Below are 27,674 nucleotides of genomic sequence, written 5' to 3' on the forward strand. Positions count from 1 at the left end.
GTTAAGGCCTTCAGACTTTCAAGTAGACAATCTTCTGACAACATATACAGTACTTGAAAGGCTAAGATTTCTCCCCCTCTACAAATATGAAGAAAAATATAAATAAAATGTATATTAAACCCTAAATTGACATTACAGTGAAAGCCAAGAGGAATTTTTGAAGAAGTCATTAACAAGGGCATTATGTACATGGTTTTATTTAACACAGCAATTTATACAGTCGCTAAAAGTTTGTTTGTTTGTTTTTTAATGAAAGAAATAATGGTACCTGGATATTAGAATTAGCACCTAGTGTATGTAAAGAAAAGAGACTTGGCAGCATTGAGTACTGTATGCACTGATCAAGTCTTAAACAGTCTAAGAGTAGAGCCATCAAGATATACTAACTATTCTTGAAGTAATTTCCTGTGATCAGCTGATTAAATCACTGCTTCATCTCTGCAGGGAATTGTGAGTTCCTAATTACCTCTGAAACACTAGGAATGCATAGTTCAAAAGGTTAAATACATCAATTTGACAGTTAAAAATAGGACAAATCACAGTTTTGGTCTGAAATTATTGCAGTGCAAATTTTGAAGTGTCTGCATTTTTAAAGCAGTGGAATACCGTGAAGAGGTAGGTAACTCTTCCCCTTGATGGTAAAATTTAATGTTGGCTAACAATAGCCCAAGCAAAGGAAAGTATCTTCAGAAAATATTACATATCACAGGTAGGCAAACGAGACACAGAAGACTAGATTTACTAGAAGTTATATAAAATGTTTCATTGGAATAAAAAATTATACTGTAAGGTTACATTTTCAGAAGAGTAAACCATTAGATTATTCTTCACATGGAAGGGTACACAATGATGTAAAGCTTTTGTGAAGTAATTAATTGTATTAACCAACTTGATGCTCAGAGGCTTAGCTTTGTTCACTTTCATCACTCAAAAAAACTCTCACTGAAGCCCAGAATAGTGCAATTTTGTAAAAAATTAATGTGCTCTTTCTTGCCGTTAAAGGCTGAAGCTCTCAGTAAAGCAGCCTGTAAAATATGAACATATGATGCATACCTGGATTGTCCAGAGGCAGGCAAAGCATGACTCAAGAGCGAAAGATGGCAAGAAGATATAGGGACACTACTAGGAAAAGAAGTCTTACCACTGACCCAACTCCTGATCCATTTTCCTCTATCGGTGTTTCAAGTCTGTACAATTTTTTTTATTATTTTCCTCCCCTTTTAAAACTTGCCTCAAAACCTTTTGAAAAATGCAATGCCTGCATCTACTGGACAAAACAGGGCTAAATGCTTAAAAATATTTAGATGTCACGGGGTTTTTATAAAGAATGATTGTGAAGATTAAGAATACGATGATACTGTCAAGTTTGTATGACTTCTGACACTGTTAAGCTTTCAAATCTCAATTGCAGAAAGATTTTCCCTCCAGCTACTCTTTACCATCAAGCCTACTGAAATGTATTAACAGTTACTTGCCTGCTTACTGTGAAATTATTTAACTAAGAAGGTGCTAAAAACAGACAAGTTCATATATTGTTTTGCACTAATTACACAAGATACCATGCAAAGTTGCAACATTAAACTTTTTAAACCTATTTACAATTCTACATATTTTACAATATATCTTTCATCTTTACAACTATAGAATTAATTCTCATACTAACATTGGTACCTTTCCATTTCTGCTTTTTTTTTTTTTTTTTTAAATAATCAGTTTAACTTAAATTTAAAATGCATAAGTGCATGCTGAGAAGGAAGCTTTCAGGAAAAAAAGTTGTCAACGGACTAGTGTTGCTTAAAAATTACACTGGCTTGTGTAGAAAATTTAAATTCATTTGAAAAACCACAAAAGCCTAATAGAAACCTACTCTGACTAAAATAAATACAGTTTATTACACACAAAACAAAAAGCCTGTACCTTTAAAAATGTACTGATTTAAACTTATTTGATATTTTGCCTCGAATTTATTCCCCTTTTCAAGCAGCTGTAGTAACAGGGGACGGAAAGGATTCCTTTTGAAGTGAATACTGATCATTTCTTATCCAGCATAAACCTGAGGCTGCAGTGGCGGGGGCAGCTTGTCATTCTCTACGTTTTCAGAGTCAATAGCTGCTAAGGCTTGATTTTTTGGTTTAATCTCCAATGGATATTTCTCAACAATATCTTGAACTTCCTTGGTGATCCCATCAGTCCAATCAATGAGGTCTCTCTCAAGTTTCTTGGCTTCACTGACAATTCTTTCCTGTCTCTCATTCAACTGAGATAGGAGATCTAAGTTCTTATACATTTGCTTAACACCAAGGCATACATCAGGTGACCAGTTTTCAGATTCTTGCTTCTTCGGGGACGTCTGGCCAGACATGTAGCGATCAAAATCCTCCTGGCTCAAATTCAAAGACTGAGCATCTAGCTTTTCAATGAAGGCCACTGCACAGCACTAGAAATAGAAGACAGTAAGTGTTAGTGCAGGCTGTATTTTGCAAGATGTAACCTACAGCATGCCGGTCTTTTTCTTTGGGTGTTACTTAAACAACCGGATTGCAAGCTTCATGGTTCACTAGCTCACCACACATTAACCCATCACTCTCCTCAGAAGCCCCTCTGTGTGCCCTGCTAAAAAAAAAACAAAAAACCCCAACAAAAAACCCCCTACGCAGAAGCAAACCAACCTCTTCCTTCCACCCCCCTTCCAGCTCAAAAAAAAACAACAACAGGCAGCAAAAAGCAGTGAGGGGAAACACAACTATGAAAGCAACTTAATTTAAGAAATAGAAAGAGCAAATGACAGCAATACAAGATCCAATCAGGTCATCAGATCTCAGCTGGAGAGGCCAACTATGCATATATGACTGAATGAAGGAGTTTTAGTGCTACTACTGGGTCACTGCATTTTGAAGCTGAACAGTAGTTTAAAGCTTAGGATAGCAGAACAAAAGGATGCATGGATCAATTGCAGGATAGTTCATCGCACTATGACATAAGTTCACACTGCACTATTTAATCCATTTTGGAGAAAGTAAGTATGGAGAGATGCATCTCAAGTAAAAATAATGACCCACTCTTGAAAAGAACATGTATGATTCAAACTAAGCATTAAGTATGGTTTAATAAAAATAATGTTTTCCTTTATAGCTGAACAAATTCCAGCCAAACTCCTAGTTTTGTTCAGCCCAAGGAATCCCACTTCCTCAGACTTGCAGAATATCGTCCCCTTCAAGCACAATGGCTTGATCCTGCAGATCTGTCATGATAAGCACTCACAGACTTGAATGGAAACTCTGCATGTATAATGGTTGCATAATCAAGCCTCGGTAGTTCAAGAGTAGTTTGGCACTCAGGACAGCCTCTCAATATTGTTACATATTGGCACTTTCTCTTTTCTTAATTTTTTAAAGAGGTTCATGTAAATCAAAACAAACTTTTTTTTTTTTGTTACTTTCTTACAAAATAAAAAACTTAAGAATGCAAATGGGCAGAGGATAGGTCAGAATCTAGGTTTTAGAACTAGAAGGAAACCAGAGCACTGTTTGGTTCACCCAACTTTGAAAGGGAAAAGAAAAGCAGAGAAGATATGAAAGGAGGCATTACAGCTTGAGAACAGTAATGCAGCACTTCATAAGAGGAATGACTAGACTTTTTTCCTTCCTGCGATATTAAAAAATCTTCACCTCTCCTGGGACCACCTTAGTCAAACAGGAAATAACTTTTAAATGTACAGCATCACTACTGTTCTTGTGCTTACCAGATTGGTAAAGTAGTAGCCATCTTCTCCTGTCATTAACCTGCTTGGATTACAGAAGCGGGTTATATACTGGATGTTTGACTGCAGACGGGGTGGGTTTCCCTTCAGAACGATGTATATAAGTGTTGGTAAGAAGTCATCAGCAGAAGCTGGCTCATTTTTTGTGATTTTGATAGCATTAAATATATGTTTGCTGCATTTGGTGATGCATGCTAATTTATCACGGGGAACTCGCTTTGAATCCATTTCAATAATATCTGTAAGATAAGAACCTTGAATTAATTAATCCACATATCAGTCTCTCTTTTTAGCAAATCTATGTACAATAGTTCCCTGGTTACCCTAGTTTAGTTTTCAATTTGTACTACACTTGATACCACATCAAAGCTACGTTGCTAATTTCAGAGCACCTCAAAAAACATGAATTTATTCTCACAACAGCAAGGTGGAAAAACATTCTTATTTTACAGATGGCAAACTCCCAGAGCCATACAAGTAGCCTGTTGGAAATTCAAAAACTGAACCCACCTCTGGCAGGGGCCACAGGAAGGCAGATAAGAGACCTCTGTAACTGATATTTGAATGCAAGTAGCACAGAGAGTCAGAGAGCAGGTCTATACTACTGGTGGCTACATTTTTGGCTTTGGTATAGGAAGGTTTCTAAATATGGAGGATAAAAATAGCATTAGCCTGTTTGTGGTTTAAGTCAACCCTAACGCAAGCCATTTTTAACAGATAACTCAACAACAGAAGCTGTGCTCCCTAGAATCTCTTGAGAATATGAACCAAAGGATGTGCCTGATCTTATTGGTTGCCAATGTACACAGTGAAAATATCAGGCAAACATGCTGACAGGCACTCTGCGAGGTCCTGAATCAGCAAGGATGGGACTATTCTCACACTCAGAGAGAAAGCAAAGTAGAGATGACTTCATCCTAACACAGCTTAACTACCTCTTTCTGATTAATGGAAGCATGGGCTTAACAGCACACCCACTTCTTATACTACCAATGAACCAAATGCAAGTTTCAGGAGTAAGATTAATTCATCTGTAAAAAATTAATTTATCTTAATAATAAAGCGTATAATATTCAGGATAGCCGATACTTGTTTAAAGCAGGAAACAAGCTCTATCAAAAAGTAGATAGTTGTACTCAGCGTCTTCAAAGCATTGACTTGTAATAGCTCATTTCTAGTCAAATACCTGTAATTGCTTTCACAACCATATCAGAGACTTCTGGAATGTCCTCGTTGACAGGAACGCATAACATCTGAGGAGTAACCCAGTGTAAAGCCCTACACAGAGAAACAAATTTGTTGAGAATGGACACTACTCACACTTGCTAAGATGACTTGGGACCAGTTGCAACAGATACTGCTAACAACTTTAGTTACGATAACATGTGAGGTGTGTTCTGTTAAGAGGCAATAATCCTGTTATCAAATATATTTGGTCCCACCAGGAAAACAATGTTGTTGCATAGTAATGATAACAGATATAGTTTTCTTGGCAACAAGTATGAGAAGGTTGCACTAGTAGTTTACCCAGTGGAGTTAATACCTTTTAAAGTCTTTTTGATAATGGAAGCAATCCATCACAGTCCCTTTGGTTAATAAGCTTGACGCTCTTGCGTACAGAATACTGCTTTTATTATAGACAGCCCTGATTCATTTTATGACTTCAGATTTCTAGATTATTTCAGAACAGAAACACTTACCTGATTCTCTTTTGCACAACAAGATCCTTCTTCTCATCATCTGTTGTTTCAGGGCAGAACACATATTTATACAGTCGAGTCATGATGTATTTTTCAATCTGATCCATTGCTTTTTCAACTCTTTCAGGGGACACTGAAAAGTAACAAACCCACCCACCAGAACATGGTAATTTAAATGGTTAACTGTTAAAGGAACCACAGGATTGCTTGAAGACTTCACGCTAGTCAGCCACAATCACCAAGTCAGACTAAACTCAAGAAATTCCCTGCATCTGACCACAGCAGCAGCAAAGCTAGGCAAATATTCTTAAGTTCAGTAAAAACTGATGCTCAGAAGCTAATGCTTTAATTTTGCTTAGTAAAAGAAAGGAGAGTGTAGATGTTGCAAGATAAGGACATGTTCAGGTGTACAGCAAAGTGTGAAACTGGCGAGTAAACAGGATTGTCCCTTTAAAGAGAGGCTGAGTATTTTGGTTAAGAAACCTCATGTAGGACCCTGAAGGGATGATGTGCCCCCTTGTTAGTTTTTCTCGTTAAGATATTTAATGTACTTTGCTGTCAACTGTGGACTGCCTGCCTTTGGGGAGGCAAAGCATGTGGACTTGTAACAAGGCTAGGAATGAAGGTATGCCTCCTACAGTTAGCTCAATGGAACTGGGACGAGATGTACATTCTTCCTTATGAATTTTAACTTTGGTTAAACTCAGAGGTATTTTTGTAATATGGACGGAGCTACAGGCATTTTGAACTTTCTACACACTTCCACCTCTGTGCAACTATTTGGAGTCAGAGAAGGTTCACCTTTAAGAGTAATTACATGATGGTGGGTGTTGAACTATATTCTCATGGCATCCTATTTCAAGCATTGAGAATGCTACAGAAATAAATTAGATGTACATGATAAACTCACTATAGGTTAAGGTATAAAACTGTTAGTTCTAGGAGAGTTGCCTTTGCAGGCCCATGTAGGTCTCTGCTCTGCTTATAACTCTGACCATTTACTTTCCCTGTCCGTCTGTGGTATCATAGTTAAGGTGTGCCACTTCCACACATAATGCATAAAAAGTAGTCAGCAACATAAATAATCTACTGGTGGAACACAATAGTTTGGTTTTTTACTGCTTTCTCTATTGTTATGGCTTTTAGAATTGCAGGAGCTGACAGAAACTGAAGTGTAGTACGATTGCTGGGAGGAGCTCTAAATATAGCACTGACTATTAAAAATTAAGTCTCATGAGGGCTCAGATGTTTGGTTTGAGGGATGATGCAAGTAGCCCTCCCTCCAAAATTATACTGTCTCAGCAACAACACAAGAAAAAGAAATGCTTGCTACCTTTCCAACGGGTCTGTAATTTCTCTGCTACATTTTGATAGAAGTCTTGGGCACATTCAGATTGTTCCTCAATACTTAATTCCTACAAAAGAAGACTGACCATAAGTGAAAGGCAACAGTATCACACCAGTTGTAAAGGGAATGTAAGTCACCTGCTTATCCTTTCACAGAAAAGATCTAACACCAGCAACAGAACACAAATTCATTATAAGCAACACCACTGCGTATGCCACTTTGTCTCTAATATCAAAGACTAATTTGAACCAAGAAAGCAAGATAAACATTGTCTCGGCATTTCAATCAGAAGACAAGTTTGTATTTATACTGCAGAAAACTATGAAAAAAATTTAACGAGTAAAAAGATGGAACTTGTGCTCAGAGTGTGGGTTGTATGACCTAAAGAAAGTCACTTGATCTTGCTGCACTTTAATTTTCTCATTTCTAAAACAGAAACAGTACTCAGCAACCCACCAGAGGAGCTGCAACACTTAACTATGTTAATATTTTTAATAATTTGAAATGGAGACATAACAGAAAATGCAGTGGCAGTAACTTTGGAATACTAAAGAAAACCAGACACAAAAAAAATTAATTCTTAAAACTGGATCACAGTTCAACAAAGCATTTAAATACATTTAACTTTAATAGAGATGAAGGACACATTTAAAAGCCAACGGGAATTAGGAACACACTTAAGTTCTGCACGTGCCAAGAGCAAACTGCTTTAATGAGATAATCAGGCATACCTGAAGAGGTGACTAAACATTTAAGCATGCTAGTCACAATGAAACAGACCTTCCTCAATTTTGGAGCCCAAATGGGGCATTACAAATAGTACAGGAAAGCTAAGGCATCAGTGTCATGATCTGGCAGCATTTAAAATAGCAAGATCATTACAGCTTTCATACAAAATAAAGCCCACTATAAAAATCTTATTTTTCTAAAACTGACTTGTGAGAAAGAGACAGGAAAGCATAATAGAAATAGTGAAGATTTTAAACATCATTTGCCATTTCCACTGCTGTAGCTCAGTAGTGCTCCACCCCTGGCCCACAGGATGATATCATCCAGTCCACAAGACACCTTGCAGGCCCGAGAATTTGAAGGTGGGGAAGTGACAGCAGCCTACTGCTGTTCCCCTACTGTCAAGTTTTTCCAGACCTGGAAGGAGACTCACGGCCTGGATACTGTGGTCTCGAGTGCTAGGCTGAGTGCGCAGGGCAGCAGGGAGCCCAGATGGGCAGCACAAGGCCTGATCTGACCCAGATAGGCCCTATGCCACTTGGCTAGCCCATGCAGCCTGAAGATCAAGCCCCACTCCTTTTGCTAAACAGAAGAAAACAAAAATAGCATGAAGTACTGAATGTTTTATCACTTCAGCTGTAGATGGCGCTACTGCCATGACATTTCCCTGAAAACAGACAGTTTTTGGAGTAGAGCAGTAAAACAGTCAGCCCTCCTCCCCATCTTATTCTACCCATAAATAAAAAACAAAAAGTAAAAAAAACTGAATACAAATAACAATCTGGATTTGAGTATGCCTCACTACATCAACAACAGTTAGGCACCCTGTATCCATCCACAGGAAGTTTTTTTCCTGGAATTGACAAAATTCACATTTTGACTGTTTGTAGTCAAATGAATATGGCTTCCTGAAACATTTGAACTTACAAAATTATTTCCCCTCTTTATTCTTTTCTCATAGACATGAGCTTTATATTAGTTTTCAGAACTGCTTTCTTACACTTAGACAAAGAACATCTATGTTAAATAAGTACTCTGAAACCTACTTTACACCATGTGGTTTATGCACAATTAATTCAGAACAATCAGAAGATATACGACTACACAAACATAAAGAACTTCTTTTTATGATAACCCAGGCAACATGGAGAATGAAAAACAAGGCTGAATAAGATTATAACTTCATCCTTCTCCGCCTCTACCATTAGAAGGTATGTAGAAGCAACAATTGTGTAAAAAAATGCAGTATGTTTTTGCAATAACCTGTAATTACACACAAGTCTTAAAAGTATACATGTTCATAACTGAAGAAATTAGACTGGCACCACTGATGGACACTTTTGGGTTCCAAGTCACTTGTTTTAACTGTCATTTATACAACGTACACAACACACCTACCCTTTTGTGATGCATTGCTTCCAGAAACATTTTGCACTGCTTGTAAATATCTTGACCAGGTTTATGATAGGTCTTGAGAAACTCTATGAACTCTTTGGACACTCGATCTGTCTCAATGCTGGCTTGCCTGTTTATGGAAGGGCTAGGAGCCTTAGCTTCCTGAATCTCTGCTGGGAAAATTTAAAAACAACAGGTTAAACTGGCTGGTCAGAGCATCATAACACAACAATTACAGCATGACAGAAGCCCAATTTGAATTATTATTACAGTTTATAAAGATAAATATTCCACTTTTTTGAATGGGATTAACAGTGAGATGCTGAACATCATTAAGCACAACCATAAAAAGTGACTATTCAACTGGGAAATGACAAATATGCACAGCCAGATTCGCATTTACATGAGCAGCACATCTGCACTCTCAAAATGCTATAAGGAGCCCTAAAGTGCATGTAAGTTGTATTTATACGTTCACTTAAAGGCCTCTTTTTGCCAGAGCAGTATAAAGAACCGAAGTGTAGATGAGATTTTGGCCTTGGGTTCCAATCAGAGTAGAAACACCTTATCTGTGTTCAGAAACATGTTTGCAGCCCAACAGAGGGCAGGAACACTCAGTATTTTTTTTGGTTTAAACACAGGACAAGTTCACAAAGCTATATATGTATATATTAACATAAGCATGTTTTGTCTTCTGGGAAATATGTACTTTATACAAGATACATATACAAACTTGATATGATCTTTCCCACCCAAGTTCACACCCACCTCTCAGTTTGCCAGCCAACACTGTTGAAAATGAAGGATTGAATGTAAGATGATTCAAATGAACATGATGAAAAGCAAGAAGCGAAGAGACAGAAAAACATGAAAACATTCTTAATCAGCATGATATAAGCAGATCTACAACCCAAACAAACACATTTGTAAACATGCAGAACAAAGAACACATTATTTAAATAGCCATACATGCAGGACTTCAAAATCAGAGAAGAAGAATCTTTCAAAGAAATAGATATATTTATACAGTTTGATTTACTATTCAATGCAACTATCTTAGACGTTTAAGATATTACAAGAAATTCATTTATAGTGTGCAGCTTCAGGAATTTTAACAAGGTTGAACACCAGGCATGAATTAGCCAAACTGAAATTCTTCAGGTCTACTCCTATCAATACAATCTTCTATAGATGGAAATTTAGTTAGGCACCATTAGTATTCATGCAGTAATGTCAACTTTTACTCTCTACTGTCCATATGAATCAAGTATTTAAAAGATTTGTTGTGATCAATATCAAAAAGGTAAAACCATTCATTTTCACCTATGCAAGATTTTTTTAAAGACTTTTAAAACCTTCATACTAGAAAGTTCAAAGCAGAAGATCAATGTCTATATAATGATCAAGCCTACTGTTCTATGGTCTAGTAGATAAATACGTTTGACAGTACACAAATAGTTAGTATAGAACATGCATCTTAAACAGGATGCTCATTAATTTTGAAAGTGTATTTGCTGTACATTATACACATTTATTATTTTAATATTGTTAGCATAGAATGTTAGCCACTGGTTTTCTTCAATATTCAAAACATATTAATCCAAAGTCTATCATCCATCAATTCTTATAAAATTTTACTGAATATCCATAAAAATGCCTCATCCTGCTGCTTTTAAGAAACACAAGTTTTTTTCCCCCTTTTGAATCCATTTGTAACTATTAAAAACTTGACTCAAATGTCAATGGCCTATCTCTGTATAAAGGCACAGTGTGGGGTTAAAAAAAAAAATGGAGTGAGAGAGCAAGCCAATGAAAGCTCTCATTCTTCACAAAAAGGTTACTCATTCTTAAAGTAGCAATACACCATGAGAAAACATAATAAAACATTATCACTTAAGGAATTTTGCTAATCTCAGTACCAAGATCTTTCAGACAGCTTACTGCAGATTGTTCATTGCATAGCATATTTTAGAAAACAGCATCAATAGCAAACTTTAGTAAACTTGGCTAATACTTACTGAGTTGCAACGAAGCATACCTACCTACTTAGAACAGTTAGTTACAGAAAAGGAAAAGCCCACTTGCACAGGTTAGGAAGAGCCTAGTCAAAAAGATATGCCAGCACAATACAGAAGGCGGCCAAGAGTTGAGGAAAGAATGGACAGTTTTTAAGGAGCATAATCATCATTTGTAATTAAATCTCCTTTTCTAATCATTTCTACTCAGGGTAATAGGTGCCACAGCAGAACATTAGCATATCAACTACTTCACACTATGGTTGTGCCATTACTTGGACTGAAGTCAGAGGTAAAAATATAAAAAGTGTTTTTTTTATATTATGCAAAAACATGTTTGTGACGGATAAGCTGCAAAATGAAGACACTACGTCTTAAGAATTTCTTTAGAGACCAGAACATATCAGATTGCCAAATACCATGGTACAGAAAAGCTTTAGAACAAGAGAGATTAAAATTATCTTTTTTTTTCTTGCTGTCCTTCAGAGTAGATATGGCAAGATATACATTCTGTCTTCAAGGCAGAGTGTTACGTAGACCAGGAAGAACAAAAGATTTGAAGATATGTTCTAGTTCTAGTTATTAGAAAAAATATATATACAAACTGAAGCTACATTTCTAACACAGTGTTAAATTTCAAAGATTCTGCTCTGAATCAAGGCAGAGCTGGAACCATTTTTTCCAAGACAAAAAAACCAAAAAGATAAAAAAAATAAAACAGGGGGGAAAAAAAAAGGGGGGGGGGGGGGGCTTTTATCACTCTATTCCTGAAGGACTGTGTGAAGATGGAAGTCAAAAGAACTTAAGTTTTTTTTCTCTCTCTAAATGTAACATATTGGCCTGAAGAAAGGTGCTTGTGCCTGAAAGCTTGCAATTAAAGACTTTTTTTGCAAAAATCTAGTTGGTCTAATAAAAGATATCACCTCTACCACAAGTTCCAATACATACTGGTTTCAAATTCACACACCGATTTGTTTTTCTGGTCACTCTAGTATTCAGTGGGATAAGTTCCAGTTGGCACAACCCTAGTTTAGATTTTTAAAAGCCCAGCTAAACAAGCTTACTAAAAAGGCAGACAGCTTGCTCGCACTGTGCTGCATTACCTTCAGTAGGGGAAGCCAGCTCCCAGGAGGGAGTAAATATCTCCTTCAAGTCCCTGAGAATGTTATCAGCATTGCGCTCCCTCCCAAGCTGTCCTTGCTTAAGGTTTTTCTCTTGAGCCACTGGAATAAATGCAAAAGCAAGCAAGACACCAAGAGCAAGAGTGTCAAGTGACAAGGCGAAGGGTACAAAAAAATTAAAACAAAACAAACAAAAAACCACACATGGAAAACAAAGAATGAGTGCTGCTGTTCTAGATCAAGGGCAAGGAATTAAGACATTCAGTGACTTAATGCTTTTTTGTTTAGCCAGCTGGCATTCATGCACTGAGAAGCACATGCTCCAAAGTGAAAGCAAAGTATATTTTGTTTCTTTTCAAGGAAATATGCAGTGTCACCAAAGCCAAGGCCCAGCAATGTCACCTTTCTGTAGCAAGAAAACACACGGGTGATTGAAGCTAAGCTTTCTGGAGTTCCTCCTTCAGATCCAAACTTTCACATAACAATTCAGTGCCCAAGCCAAAGCGCACAAAACATGCAAGCTATTGCCATGCAAGGCACCAATGCCATTTTTTCCTCCTTTTCAAGCAGGCTCTACATCTGAACAAACATGAAACTCCTCCAGATGCTGCTTTTGTGTTTTTAAAGATGCTGTATTACACATGGTTTGTTACAATAATTTTTTTTTTCTTTAAAAGACATTGCTGACATACTCCTATTTTCTTGACAAAATCATTTGAAGTTTTTAGAATTATGAGGTGTCATTTGCTGCTTCATCACAGCATTTGCACATATAGACATCAGTGCATCTTAGGATCCTATTTTCATTTGTAGCACTCCAATCCTTCCAATCCTATTTTCATTTGTAGTGCTCCCCTGCAGTTCCTAAACTACTGCATCAAAGTACCTACAGCTGATCACTGATCCCGGTCAGAAACTGTCAACAGAGACAAAGTCCTTCAACCCAACCGCTGCTATCACAACAGTCTTGGAAAAGTCGAACCATCATTCTTTTCCCTGATGTTCAAGTATAAATACCACACTGGCCTTTTGAGCACATCATTTAGGTTGACGTTATTTTTTGTTTTGACACTAATAATCCATAACAAGGAATACATTGTACAGGATGGTTACAAAGGAAAAAAGATAAAGGTGATTACCCTTCTTGGCTCCTGTCCTGGAAGAAGCACTAAAGAACTTCTTCACTGTAGTCACCTTACGTGTCTTTTCATTGGTTTTCTTTTCCTCAAACTTGGAAAAGGTGAGAGACTGTGCCCCTTGTGTGCTATGACTGCTGGCAAAGGCTTCTTCCTCTTCACGCTGAAGCCTAGAATTAAAGGAAGTTAGGTTCTTTTTTCCTGGTTAGCTTCAAGGTTTAAGTTAATTTAGCCACTATCCTTCCTATCAACAGGGTCCCTACAGAGTCTTCCAATTTTTTTCTATACCACTTATATCTGCTTCTACCAAATGTCTGCTCTCCTGCTTATCACAGTACAAGCATCGGTGCAACTGTCTCCTACCTGACCGTACCATCTTTCACAAAATCTTTGCCACAGTCATCTTCCTCTCCTGTAAACTTTGCCATGAATGTCTTCATTTACTGCTTTACCACATTAATTCCTCACTAACGAGATACCATATAATCTTACCCTCCTTTATGCTTTCACATCTGCTTATATGCTTACTATCTCACTATTCGCTTCATTGCCTGCTTCCGTTCAGAGTTTCACAGCTTCTGTCAAAGTTATGCTTTGTACTGTCACCATCTTCATCTACCTTACGATGTCTTTCTTCCTGAAAAAGTTTCTTAATTTTCAAGTAATCCTTCCTTTGTTTTAGTTGCCTGCAACCCCTACACCCTCCTCCTGTTACACTTACCTTATTTAAGGTCAAGCCAGGACTTTGCTTTGAATAAGTGACACAGCACACAAATATACTTCCCTAAGAGCATATTGGGAGTCACAAGCAGCCTTACAATTTCCTTCTAGGCCTGGTAAAGCCCATTTCTTAAAGCTAGACTGGCTGGTGTTTTAGTTGGATTTAAATTTATCTTTCTAACCTACATAAATTGCAAGGAAGAGGGACGCATACTAACTCTTCAGAGGACACCTTTCTTCCTGTGCAGACTTCAACATTATGCATAGTCCATGCAGAACAACAAAGAGGTTGGCTTACTTTTCCTTAAACTCCAAGCGACTGCTGAGGCTGGGCTGCAGCTTGTCCCTGTAGTTATAATCTCTGCAGCAGGAACTGTATTTTCCTTACACTCTAAAGCAGGGGTCAGTAACCCACAGAACATGTGCCAGAGCATGAGCAGGGCACATGAGACCATTTTGCTCAGCATGCCACAGCCAAGCCCTGGCTGCTCAAAGCACGTGGCTAGGAGGCTACAAGGCCTGCTACAAGCAGCCTAGGCTTTGCAGCTGGCAGCACCTGCCCAGCCTCTCCCCTCCCCCCACTTAGCAACTGCACCAGGTGGATGCCACCACCAGAGCTAGTGTCAGTGGTCTGGAGCCCAGTACAGCTGTGTGCAGCCTGCCAGCTTCCTGCCACAACTGTGCAGAGCAAAGGCCAGCTGTGGCAGGCAACTGAAAGGCTGAAAACAAGTGCACTGGGCTCCAGAGACCTGACACTGGCTCTGTGCAAGTGGCAACTGCACACATCTCAAGGTGCAGGGCAAGTAAGGGACCAGGACAGCGCAACTATGGCCTCTGCCCCTCCATCCGCCTGGGGGTGCATGTGTAGCTGCTGCCAATTGATCAGGCCCCTTGAAGCTTCCGTGCAGTCTGCCCCTATCACATTAAGTCTAGGTGTGGGTTAGGGTTCAGGTGTTTTTGGCACTCCGGCTCTAAAGTCCTGTGCATTTACTGCACTAAACCACTGAAGGTTGTCCCTTCCCGCTGAGCAGTGCCTTCTTGGAAAGGATTCCCGCATCGGTGGTGCTTGGACACTGCTCTAAAATGAATATTACATTTCCTACCTGCCCCTTTCAGCAGTTGATTCTTTTTATCTATGCCAAGCACCATGAAAAAAGAGCTAATTACAGTGCCCCTTTGCACGGCACAGTAGAAGATCTGCAGGATGTGGCAAATTCCAGAGCAGGTGTCATGATACCCACCTTTGAAAGAATCCTGTCTTAATGACAGGTAGCAAATATGAAATGCCTCTCAACTATGCAGTAAAGAAAACACGTTTTCTTTTTAAAACTTTTTTTTTAATTGAACACGAAATCTTTGGGATCAGGGAATTAGCAAACAAGATGGGTATTTTCATCAACTAGAAAAGTAAATACCTAAAGCTGAAACAGGATGTTAACTCCTGGTAAAACCCAAGAACATTGATGGTCATATGTTCTACATTAGATAAAATGTGATCGTCAGTGACTGACAACATCTGCCTCTTGCCTTGAATATAGGCAGGACAAAAAAAAAAAAAAATTAAACAATAAAGTATAATTATAATTTAATTGGTCTCAGGGGAAAAAAAAGAAAGGGAAAAAAAAGAATTTTATTTGAACTAAAAACCGTCCTTTCCAGCCTGCCAAACTGAATAGCTCATGAACAAGAGATTTTTTGTTTAGATGAGGCACTTAACAAGTATCTACTGTTCTTTAGCTCCTCCTAGTCTCCACATTGCAATGCCCTTCTAAGTTATGCCAAAAAAAGGTTACAAACAATGCCTGCCTAGACATAAGAAATCTGTTTTCCTTTTTTTCTCTCCTCCAGCAACCATCTTACTGAAGATGACCAGAGCAAGAAGGAGTCAAATTGGAACACAGGAACATCTGAGAAAGCCATCCTACTTCACACGGGAAAGAAACTAAGGGGGTCTTTACCGCTCCGCCAGCTCCCAGTCTTCTTGAATCTGTTTCTGCCGGGCCTTATGATATTCCTCTCTCCAACACTTGGAGCAGAAGCCCTGCCAGGCCGGGTTCCCATAGTAACCACATCCTTTCTTGCATAGTAGCTCTGACTGATCAACATGAATTCCTCTGCGCTCAGATTTTAGGCTCATTTTCTTCCTGTTGAAAGAGAAAAGGGTTAGAGAGAGGAAAACTTGCTAGCAGACTGCTAAAGAAAATCCCTGCCTATGTTACAATAAAGTGTAAATATTTTAAAAAATGAATTTGTTCCATTATACACAAGCTACCCTACGTTTTAATCAGAAGGGAAACGGCTTCTTCCCCTTTGAGAACACCCACAACTACTTGGGCTTCTCACCAGGCAGTAGCAAAACACGACAGGATTTACACAATTTGCGCAGCTTTGGTTAACTTAAAGGGCAGTATGCAAGACAGCTATTTAAGAGCAGGCCTGATTTTTCACTCTTCCCCTTGTATAAATGCATCAGCCTGCAGGGTAAAATGCTACTAAAGAAGAATGTTCCATTTCCACGAAGGAATAACTGCCTGAAAGTGATTGCACAAGGTGGTAGAGGATCAAACAAACTATCTTTATTACATTATTACTTTTGAAATCAGAGACAAGCACAGTCTAAATCCAAAGCTAGGCTGAAGAGTCAAACCAGGAAGTCATTATCTCAGAGAGCAAATATTCTCTGCTGTATATTAGTACATAGTCATGTTAACACTTGTACCTCCCTAATTGCTTTTATGCTTGAAGACAGCTACTTTATAGAGATACAATCTTTCTATAGACATGGTGGCAGAGAGCTGCACCTTCAGCCAAATGTCACTGACCTCAGCAAGCCTCAATTCTGAGGCTACCTTTAACAAGAAAAATTCAAGCATATTTAATGACAAAACTCTGGGTTGTTTTGGGTTTTTGTTTTTAAAGGATTTAGGCTGTCTCAAACCTGCAGACTGGAAACAATAGTGCCAATTTACTTGGTCTGGTGGGATACCTGCTTGTCCTTGTTTTTCACAATGATGGAGCAGCTAGCTAACTTCCCAACAGCTGCCAGCAGTTCTCCAATCTGAATTACTTACTCTAATTTAAATTGCTTGGTACAAGTCCAGTGCAGAATTGCTTATGACATTAAATCTAAGCAACTATGTACTAAAGATTGCTGCCTATGGCAAAACAACCATTGTGGTTTGAACCAATAGGCCTACCACCCACACAGATTGCAACCAAAAAGTCAGAACCTTTTGTCAAACCCTAGTCAAACTACTGCAGGAAACTCTGGCCTACAGTCTGTTAACTAAACTGATCCACCTTTGATGTCAGAAAACCCATTACTGTTTCTGCCCCCCCATTACTCCTACTGAGAAGCAGTTTCAGAACCCCACTCTTTTGATGTGCAGAAATCTTCTAATTTCCATCTTCAAATTTATTCACAGCCAGCTATGCCCATTTGTTCTTCTCTCTTTAGTTTAAATAGCTCTTCTAGTCCCAGTATGTGTGGCTACCAAACAAACACTCAAGAGCAGCAGCTCACACTCAATACTGAGCAAACTATATAAGCACATAACTAACAAGCATTCACACAAAACATCTTCAATGACCTTCAAATCACTAGTTATTTAACAGCACCATTCAATACGTATTTTCCCCTGTATTACCATGTTACCAGTGACAAACACATAAAAGCAAATGCCATCACTTCACAAAGTCTGATGGCAAGGAAGATGACAGGCATTTTGACTCAGGCTAAATTATTTCCCTGATGGCTAAGGAAATATATTTTAAAAGTTACACAGAATGAAAGGTATCCATGTTGTAGCTGTATTGGTTTAGAGACAAAAGAAATCAGAACTCGTGGCAGAGGTGATACCTTTTCTTAGACCAACTAGATTGTTACAGTCTTTTCTCCTATGCCTGAAGAAGTGTGTTTGTGCCCGAAAGCTTGCAATTAAAGAAATGTTTTTACCAAAATCTAATTGGTGTAAGAAAAGATATCACCTCTACCATGAGTTCTGACACAATGAAAGCAACGTACTCTAAACAAGAGTCAGTTTAGGGGTCTAGTCTTAAAAATGTTCATGTTTGGACTCCCTTCCTCATTTTGTTTTGGTTTTGGGAAAGCAACAAATTACCGCAACAAATTAGCACCATCCAGCTGAGACTCCTGGCACTTAACAGGCAACCATTTAGCTAATGAGTTTGAAGAGAGTAGAAAAAGCTATTTCATACTTAAACAAAAATAACTGCATTTACTCAACCTGGACCTTACATTACAGACATGGGCACGCTATCAAGCTGATTGAGTAACACAAGAATAAAAGTGAAACATGAAGACAGTCTTCTTTCTCTTCCCTCTTAACTCTACAAATAAACTTACGTTAATGCTGCACAGAGGAACTAACCGAAGTCAACAAAATGGGGGTAATGAAAGCCTGGAATAATTCTGCAAATTCTCTTCAATTACCAAAGCCACTTCCTAAAAATGTAGCAATTAACTAAAGTTTCATACTAAAGTCTGGAACAGGACAGCTGCCTTTTAGACTGTTCCACTGAAGAGGCTTCTCTTAACCAAGCGTGGTTTTTCAAACTGCACGAGCAATAATTTTATCTGCACTGTTTTCATTTGACATTTGACTGCTTCCCACAAAGGCTCCTTGTTAAAAGAAAGAATCAGCTTTCAAGAAAAGCTGTCACCTTTGTTAGCTACTAGAATCTTTCAGGCAAGATTTTATGCAGAACATTTTTATAACAGGAGTTTTAAATCAGTTCTCCTTGACCATTCCAAGCTGCCAACTCACATTAGACCCCAAACATATCATAGTATAAGACAAGAAAATTTGGGAATGATTGCCCATAACTAGAAGCAGAAACTTAAGTTTCTTCTGCTAACAAGGGGAAGCAATGCTCGAGACTCCAATGAAGCAATCTAGGACAATGAGAGAAGCAGAACAAAGACCCACCCTATTACAAACCCCCATCATTGCTATTGACTTCAGAAAGCTTCTACCTCTATATCCAAGTTGCTACTACAGTGGTTCAAAGCCTCTCACAATTTTCTGAAACTCAAAAGTTCACCAATTCAGATAAACCTGTCCTTCTGTGTATACTGAACTTTTACCATACACTGCAAACACTTTTTACCACATCAGAACCAAAATCTTAACAATCTGGATTTAAAACTAGCAAGTTGAGTCTCTAGTTGAGAAAGTCTTATGTAGGAAAAAAGGCTGGAAAGTCAGACCTGTGTTCTCCCCTCTCTGGAGAAACATAAAGGGGTAATATCCAGTGCCAAGTCACTGAAATACTAAACTGTTCTCTTTTCTCCCTTCCTTTAAACATCTCAAACTACAGTTAGTTTTTTGGATCCAGGAACTAAAGAGGTCACCCTGAATCAATATGAACATATTGTCTGCCACACTTCAAGATAAGACAGATTTTTCTTACTTTGCCTACATTTTTTATTCTTCCCCCGCCCCCAACAATCTCATTTATAATGAAAATTATCTGTAGCCAAGTCAGTTTTTCTGCATATCCGCCTTTATGTGAAGTTAGTTTTCCATCTCAAGAAATCAACTATTCATTTAATAAAATAAAGAGCACAACTGAACTGCTGCATTATACAAATCTACTACCATTCCTAGGAAAAGATTATTACTGGGGCTGGGTGCCTGAAGGTCAAAGAGATCACAGTGGGGGGGGTTTTTGTTTTGGTTTGGTTTTTTTTAAAGCTACCATTTTGAGTTCTAGGATTATTCCTCTACTACGTTGGCACAACTGGGCCCTTTACTTGTATTTGGATGAACATAATGAACAAAAGCAATGGCTGCCTGAAGCTCATTTTAGATGGTGACTCAGTGCAATGAAAAAAAGCAATTCAACTTGCATGGACTTTGGAGATGCAAACAGTGTTCTGGGCAGCTTCCCTGCTGCCTGAGCAATGAGATATCAAAGGGAAACAAGAAAGATTTCTCCTTGTCTTCAGGTAATGGAAGCACTCAGGTCAAAACGTAATCATGAAGCAGCAGAGGGCCATGAAGAAGAATGAAGTGGTGCAAGTCGCAATGGCACACTCCATTGATGCTAGCCAGCCATCCTACATCAGGTACTCAGTGCTCTTCATGCACACTCCTCTAGTAGTCAGGAACCTGAGAAGCACTGCATCTCTGTTGCAAAGGTGAAAACATCTCTGGTACATTTCCACTAGGTCTGCTCTAAACATACAGCAGCAGCAGAAGTGCTGTGAAGGCAGAAACTCCACCCTCCTATGCCCTCCTTGCAAATGTCATAATAAAGAGCTTCCCTTCAAGCTGCTGGACTGTCCTGGCCTCCCCAGGGAACCCAGATCAGTTATAACAAGGCACACCATCCTGAGCTACATTTTCAGAATCATCAAGGAAATGGAGTTTTTACGTTTTTAAAAACCTGATTTTTAATTTAATCATTTATTTTTCCCCTTATACCTTGCTCAGAGCTGATCTTACAACTTTCTTTTTACATCAAGGCCCTCTCTGTGATGCAGCCAGCCTTCAAGCTCTCCTTCAAGCCTTCATATACATTGCAAGAGAGTCAAAACAAATATACCAGATCACCATAGGCATAAGTATGGTTTACCCAGGAGCATCTGAATGAACAGTAACAGTGCTAGGCATCATAGCTTACTTTCGCTATTCCAGGTTTGGGATTGGAAAAGAAAGAGACCAAGTATTTACTGCCTTGAGTACTCAGATGAGCACAGTGAGAAAAACTACGTGTTAGAGACAGCTACATCAGTGTGCACTGTTCCAGTTACAAGCCATAGCCACTTGCATTTATTTGTACAATACCCGAAGTGCTGCAAATGCATGTGGGTTGTTCAACAGGTATAATCGGGCAGCTACACTGCCAAAAATCTCTAAAGATGGAAGAGCCCAGTTGTGCAGCTTTTCTGAGTTCAGATAGTTACACATATAACAAAATGTCCAAATAAGTGTATCATAACTTTGTGGTGTAACTGGGAACTGGCTTTGTACTTCATATAGTGCCTTTTTTCCTTTTCTTTTCTTGAGTTCAAGGAAAAAAGGGAGCAATGATGATACATGCCAGTACACAAAGACAATGAAACATCAATACACAAAGGAAGATGAAATAAACAAGGTAGAAAAGACATACTTACTTACTGTAAATTTTCTCCCTCCTCCCCCTGCCACAACATTTGTTTAGTGAGACTATAGGGCAACTATTTATAAACTTCAGACTAAACACAACATCACTAAATAACACGCTTGCTACTTTGGTACAAGTCGAAATCTCCATAGCATTACTCTTTCCTGCCACCCAAAAGCTCTTTCACTTTGAACTTTACTTATGTGTGAGAATATTGCGTGTAGCAAACCACTGTGCTTTCATCAAAAAGAGCCAATCAATACTCAATAGGCACATTCAGTTGATACAGAAGTTTGAGCAATTAAAAAAAAACAACAAACCCTCAGTAGCACCTCTGCCTGACGGTACCTCTTGATATACGAGTGTCAGTTGTAACTGGCATATAGTCAAAATCTGAGCTGCGTGTGAATACAGGGCTTCAATTACTGCAGCTTTGATGGCACTAAAGAAACCACGCATATCATGGATGTCAGCAAGATGGAGAATCTCCTTAGCCTTGTCTTCCCCCCATTTGTTCTTCATATCATGGGTCCTCCTTTGAATGTCCAACAAGCCAAAGCAAAGGTCCAATTTCTTTTACTCGGCTTGCGCTTGCAGTCAATCGACTCTTGGATCTCCTGGTCGTTCTCATCAAGCCAGTCTTATGTTTTCTGGAAGACAATTCAAACGTCTCTTCACAGGCACTGATGATAGTAGCCTTGAGGGCACCCCACAAGCTCCTGACATTTTCCCATCGTTGCTTATTGGAATTCAACAGTTTCTCATTCAGGCACCGGAGGAGGGTGTTGCTTGCTTGGGTCTTCGAGTCCTTCAACACTGATCTTCCATAGGCATTTCTTCTGCTGCAGCTGTTGTTTAGGAGCCAGTCTGAATGACATAACCAAGCAGATGAGTCAGTGATCACTCCAGCAATTGTCAGCTCCCGATGTGGACATGTTTGCAATCCTAGGCATCGACATTGATATAATCAATCAGGTGCTAATGCTTAGATCATGAGTGATGTCATGAGGTCCTGTGCCTGTTTTTCTGGTGGAACAGGGTGTGGGTGATGGTGAGTCCACATTCTACACATTTGGTCAAGAGGACAATGGCACCAGAGTTGACCTTTCCTACTCCTTTCTTGCCAATGGTTTTGTTCCAGAGGTTAGAGTTCCTTCCATCTCTAGCATTGAAATTACCAAGAAGAATAAGTCTGTTTCCCTCCACAATGTCAGAAAGGACTTGGTCAAAGTGGGCATAGAATTCCTCCTTGGTTTCATCGGCAGCATCAAGAGTCAGGGCATACATGCTGATGATGGTGGCATATGTCTGCATAGGAATGCAGCAGAGCCAACAGTGGTATCAAAGTTACACAGATTGAAACAAAAGGTTTCCTATTTTTAGATGCATACGGAATGCAAACATAAGAGGTTAGCAGAAGAGAAACCATGTTCTTGGCATTCCACTAAGCACACTAAGTGTACCTTAGTCTTTAATACTGGCAACTCCAAACAGCAAAAAAACACCATGATGCCTAGCACATTTGTCTATGAACTCCTGAATCCCTCTTCCAGTCTCTCTGTCTCTTCAGAAAGAAGCAGAGTTTTAAAAGTATTCTCTTGGCTTCTATCATGTTCCTTAGAGACAATCCATGCAGATTCCATTAAGCAGCTCTGATCAAATCCTACATTTCCATGGTCTAAATCCCCACAACGCTATTAACCCCTTACTACCATGTTAATCCTTCCATTAGAAATAATCAGAAAACTTATTCTGAAACAATTCTGAATGCCTGAAGCAAAAACATTTAAACCAATTCATTATCATGGTTCTGGCATTTTAACATTTTAAAACTCACACCAGGAAGAGAAACCAAGGAAGACTGCATACACATATGATAAATAATCAGCTGTTTCTTCACATACTTACTAGTGGCAGAATGGCAGATTAGACTCGCATAACATGAGAAGGGTTTCAGGTGGGACCTCCACTAGTTCAAAATGTACTTTCAACACTTTAAAACCATACATGTAACTATAAAACAGATCACATTGCTTTTTCTATAAAGCTGCATCTTAAAACAAAAAGCCTACCAATCCCACACAGGTCACTCACAATTTGTAGAGTAGAAATAGTGCTAGTTTAGAAGAGTCTTCACTACCCTTTGTTAAGAAATTGTCAAATCCCACCTAAACCAGATGTCTAGACTAGATAACACAACAGTAAGCACCAGCAGTCACTCTGTGCTAACAGTCATAGGTTGTGTCCAGATAAGCACGGACATTTGGTTCCCTGGGGAAAATCAGCAGCAGGACACTTTGTGCCTCTGCTAGTTGTCCCTGGGGAACACCTGTGCCATGAGCCCTCTGATGCGCAGCAGGTTACCTCACATGGGGTAGGGGAGGCTGGGGCCAGTAACTGCACTGGGCCCAGCAGCCTTACCTGGGATCCTGGGGGCCGGGCAAGCTGCAGCCGCAGTGCTTCTGCGGTTTGGAGCATGGCTCCAGCTGGCCAGGATCTGGTTTTGGGCAGCATGCGCTGCCTCCACGTGAGCCACCTCCATGTGTGTGACCCTGCTTTTTTTCTGTGTAGGTTTTTTTTGACTCCTGGATCTCCAGGGGTCAAAACCCTGCCCCTGCACTGCAAGGTAGTAGTACATGCAATGCCTGAATGTGCGGTATGTGGCACCAGAGACGAGTGTGCGGCACCACATATCACCTGGACATGGCCATACGGCCAGCAATGTGGAGCTGAACTAATGCTAAAGTGATGGTGGACAATTTTCACAAATTAATCATTGCATACAAAGGAAAAATGGTATACCTCCAGATACACCAAGATGCAAGAGAACCAAAATTGCCAAAATGAAGAAAGATAATCTCAGCAACTACTCCCATGGGAAAGAGCAATGTCATTATTTCACAGCGTCTCCAAGTAGCCAAAAGATCCTCCAGTAATTGTCTGTAACTGAAACACTACAAGCTGGCATCTGAGATGGAATTAGCTAGTCAGACATTGTACTATTTTACTACTGAATGAAAATATTCATTCAGAAAAGCAAGTCAAGAAACTGCATGGCATATGAGTGAGTCATGTAAGTGCTCAAGCACTCATAATTCACACACAAACCTAACACTAAGTGTTCAATCATGTAATTAGTATGAACTTGGGAAAAAACCTAGGAGTTAAGTTCTTTCATAAGGCAAGGAGGGGCTAGATGACTTGGATCAAATCATACACAGAAAATATGAAACCACCAACCTAGTAATACAACTTCCTTTTTTGTCCTACCCCAGCACAATATTAACCCCTAATATAAGTTTTAATGAGAGTGGTTGATTAAGTAATTAGATAAACAGCAACAATGTTTATTTCCTAATATACTATTACTCATCATCAAATGCATGTTAATCAGGAAGACAAATATTGAGCGAGAGAACTATTTTATCTTTCATTCAAAATCCATACTTTTGCTCCAACTACTGTTTTAAAATAATCCCAGATCAGTATGCAATCCTTTCAATAATGTGGAAATGCAACGGCAACATATGATTTAGCAATACTTGACACAGGACGTTATATCCCCTCATAATATTTTTAGTCTACTTCTAATGTACTGGCTGGCTATCAGGCCTCACAATTCCTAGTAAACCTAATTCACTATTTATTCCAGTTCTAAAGAAAGATTTTGAAGTTACACTTAAAGCACTACCCACTTTCCAGTACAGATGCTGCAAATTTGAACTACAATTTAAATTTGTCCACGTCAAGGTCTCAGATACCATATGTAGTGCTGAATACTAATTTCCATCATGAGGATCAAAAATAAAGTTAATGGATTAACTGACTATTTCAAGGCATCTTTACCTTCAAGTCTCATGCCTTGTAATACAATAAGTTCTTTTAACCTGCACCAAATGAATCACACTACCGCAGTGCTCAGAGAAATTCAAGCAATTCACCATTACAGTTTATAACTTATCTACAAACTTCAGGACTGCTAAATGCAACCTCAATTATTACACTCCTGATGTTAAGTATAAAGCTAAAAATAAAAATATCAGTTCCTCAGTTGAATACAAAGTAAAGTAGTTTAAAGGAGTTTCATTCAAAACTCAAATCCTGAAGCATTATGCTTACGTGCACCTGCCATGATACTCATGGCACTTAACAAGCATGATTTTATATGACAGACTGATGACTTACTTAGGTCATAAGAAATACAATAATGACAAGGAGAACAGGCATAATAAAGGACTTTATGGTAAATGATAGAAAGACTGTTACATAATTCCTAACACTGAATATGGATTTTGAAAAGTCTTCTGTGAGTCCAGTAATTTGTGATTACATTTTAAAGCACCCATCCATAGTTTTCAGTGTTCTCCTAGCCCCCAGAACAGATATATATCCATTTTAATTAAGATACTTCCTTCTTGGAAAGAGAAGGAGTACTTTACAAACTTAGAAACCAAGAACATTCCAAAATATTGCATATTCACCTATGTGTACATTGTTAGCTTTTTTCTTTTAATTCCACAAATGTTTCCAGCTATATTTAATGTTAATGATTCAGACTAAAAAAACATTTCAAAGAATCTTAGTGACCAGGACTTCGCATAAACCTAAATTAAGTTAGTAAAATGGATCACTAAGGATCTCTAAGATCAGGCTGGATACCATTCTTGGTCAACAACAATGCTTAAGTATTTATGAGAGAATAAGTGCCCCATAATATGGCAGTATAAATGCTCTGAAATCATGCCATTTCATCTATGCTTGAAAGCATTCAAATGTATTAAATACTACAAAATGATAACAATTTCTAACTTCTAACAACTGTCATCAGCTCCCCTTGGAAAGATTTAAAACTTAATCTAGACTCCTTTCGGTATATCAACATTTGCCATACTTCCTCTGGGTCAAAAGCGTCTTGCAATCTGGGTGAACCCTCTGCAAAATTCAAACATCTTGCTTAGGGAAAAAAAAAAAAAAATCAGCTTGAAAGGTTTTACGCAGCCAACTTGCCTTTAAGGAAGTTGTATTTATCCCTTGGAAATGCTGACCTTGAATGAGCAACTTCTCAAAAGCCTGTCAGAATAATCCATGCGTTAAAAACCACTTGGAAACTGAGGATGGAGACTTCACTTTTCTATCTCAAAAATAGTTCAGTTTTGGCCCAGATCAGCAGAGGTTCCCAGTCCAGGACTCGCATCTGCTGGCACTACAAAAGCCACCACTGCAACTGGCAACCTTGTTAGGAAAACCAGCTGAAGCTGCAAGCGCACAGGGTTGCACCAAACCGGTTTTGAAGGGCTGGGCTGTGCAACCTGGGAGGATCTGATCTGAAGCAGGCAGGCAGCAACTGCAGGTACCAACTTGCACTACAGCTGCCCAAAAGCAAAGTACACTTGCTCTGTGCTTAAACAGAGGACTTCAGTTTTCAGACTTGCGGTTATATTACTTCACAGCACTAAGTGCGTGGCTTTTTGGGGTCGCACATCCCGATTGTAGCCGTACTGGTCTAGAGGAAAAAGCTATCGGGGCTCATGCATAGAGGCAATATCTTTTATTAGACCACAAGCTTTTTGCAAATCCTGTGAAATCTTACTAAGTACGAACTTTCATTTCTAACCCAAGGAAACTTTCACAATCTTTTTCTCCGACGCCTGACGCGCGATCCATTTTTAATAACTTAATTTAGCCTTAGGCGAAGTCCTGGTCGTGAAGATGTCATGAAATACTTGGGTTTTTTTCAGTCTAAAACATGAACATGAAATACAGCTGGGAATATTTGTGGCATTAAAAGAAAAAAATAAGAGCGAACAAAATCCACGGACACTGACGAGGCTTTTTGTAACCGCTCTCGGTCACTGCGTTTGTCCAGGACTTCTCTTTCCAAGAAGGAAGTATCTTAATCAAAACGGATCCATGTCTGGGCCAGGGGGGGGTTGTTTTGTTTTGTCTGGGGGGGGGGGAGGGGAGGCAAATACTGAAAACTATGGATGGGTGTAAAAAAAAAACCTTAACATTATATGTGCACACGTACACACACACACACGTGTGCACACGTACACACACACACATGCATGTGTGCGCGTGTGTATATGTGTGTGCATTTGTGCCCCAAAAGCTTGCAATTTAAGAATTTCGCTGTGCAAAAATCTTGTTGGTCTCATACAAGAGATCACCTCCACCCATGAGCCCTGATTGGTTTGTTTTGGGGAGGTTTTTTTGGGGGGGGAGGATTTGGAAGGAGGGGTTAAGGCTAAATTTTGGGCAGAAAACAACCTATTTCCTGCGATTTGAGAAAGGTCAGTCCCCCAAGACACCAGCCGGCTCAGGCTGGGCTCCTAAGCAGCAGCAGCCGCAGCGGTCTGGTCTGCCAGGCCGGCCCGACGGCGACCGTGAAGGACTGACCCGGCTCTGCCCCTCAGCAGGGAGGCGGACACCTCACCCCGGTGCGGGAGAAAGGCGGGGGATGGGGATACCGATACCGATGCCCCGGGCCCGGCCCCACTCACCTGCGCGACCGTCGCGGCGCAGACAGGTCCCCTCAGCCCGGCCCCGCGCTCCCCTCCCCCCGCTGCGCCTGCGCACACGGCAGCGCCTGCGTCACTTCCGATCACGCCCCTCCGCG

At 39.4% G+C, this 27,674-nt stretch overlaps 1 protein-coding gene across 9 annotated transcripts; it reads right to left on the reverse strand.

The window, feature by feature from the left end:
• Positions 1–181: 181 nt before the first annotated feature.
• On the reverse strand, positions 182–27,648 carry RABGEF1 (RAB guanine nucleotide exchange factor 1). 9 transcript variants are annotated; one of them, XM_019493344.2, is made up of 11 exons: positions 27,559–27,648; positions 15,883–16,068; positions 13,208–13,374; positions 12,051–12,170; positions 9,701–9,721; positions 8,936–9,102; positions 6,794–6,875; positions 5,461–5,593; positions 4,947–5,038; positions 3,743–3,999; positions 182–2,437 (listed from the first exon to the last, which is right to left on the reverse strand). In XM_019493344.2, exons 2-11 carry the CDS (start codon positions 16,059–16,061, stop codon positions 2,039–2,041), a joined length of 1,617 nt encoding a protein of 538 aa, XP_019348889.1. In that variant the 5' UTR covers positions 16,062–16,068; positions 27,559–27,648; the 3' UTR covers positions 182–2,038. The 9 variants fall into 9 exon arrangements, with proteins under 9 accessions (XP_019348889.1, XP_019348886.1, XP_019348887.1 ...); XM_019493341.2 differs by having other exon boundaries at positions 8,936–9,105; XM_019493342.2 differs by lacking the exon at positions 27,559–27,648 and adding an exon at positions 21,376–21,868 and having other exon boundaries at positions 8,936–9,105.
• Positions 27,649–27,674: the final 26 nt, after the last annotated feature.

The sequence above is a fragment of the Alligator mississippiensis genome, chromosome 14, assembly GCF_030867095.1.
Source record: "Alligator mississippiensis isolate rAllMis1 chromosome 14, rAllMis1, whole genome shotgun sequence".
In the NCBI taxonomy this organism is placed as follows: Eukaryota; Metazoa; Chordata; order Crocodylia; family Alligatoridae; genus Alligator; species Alligator mississippiensis.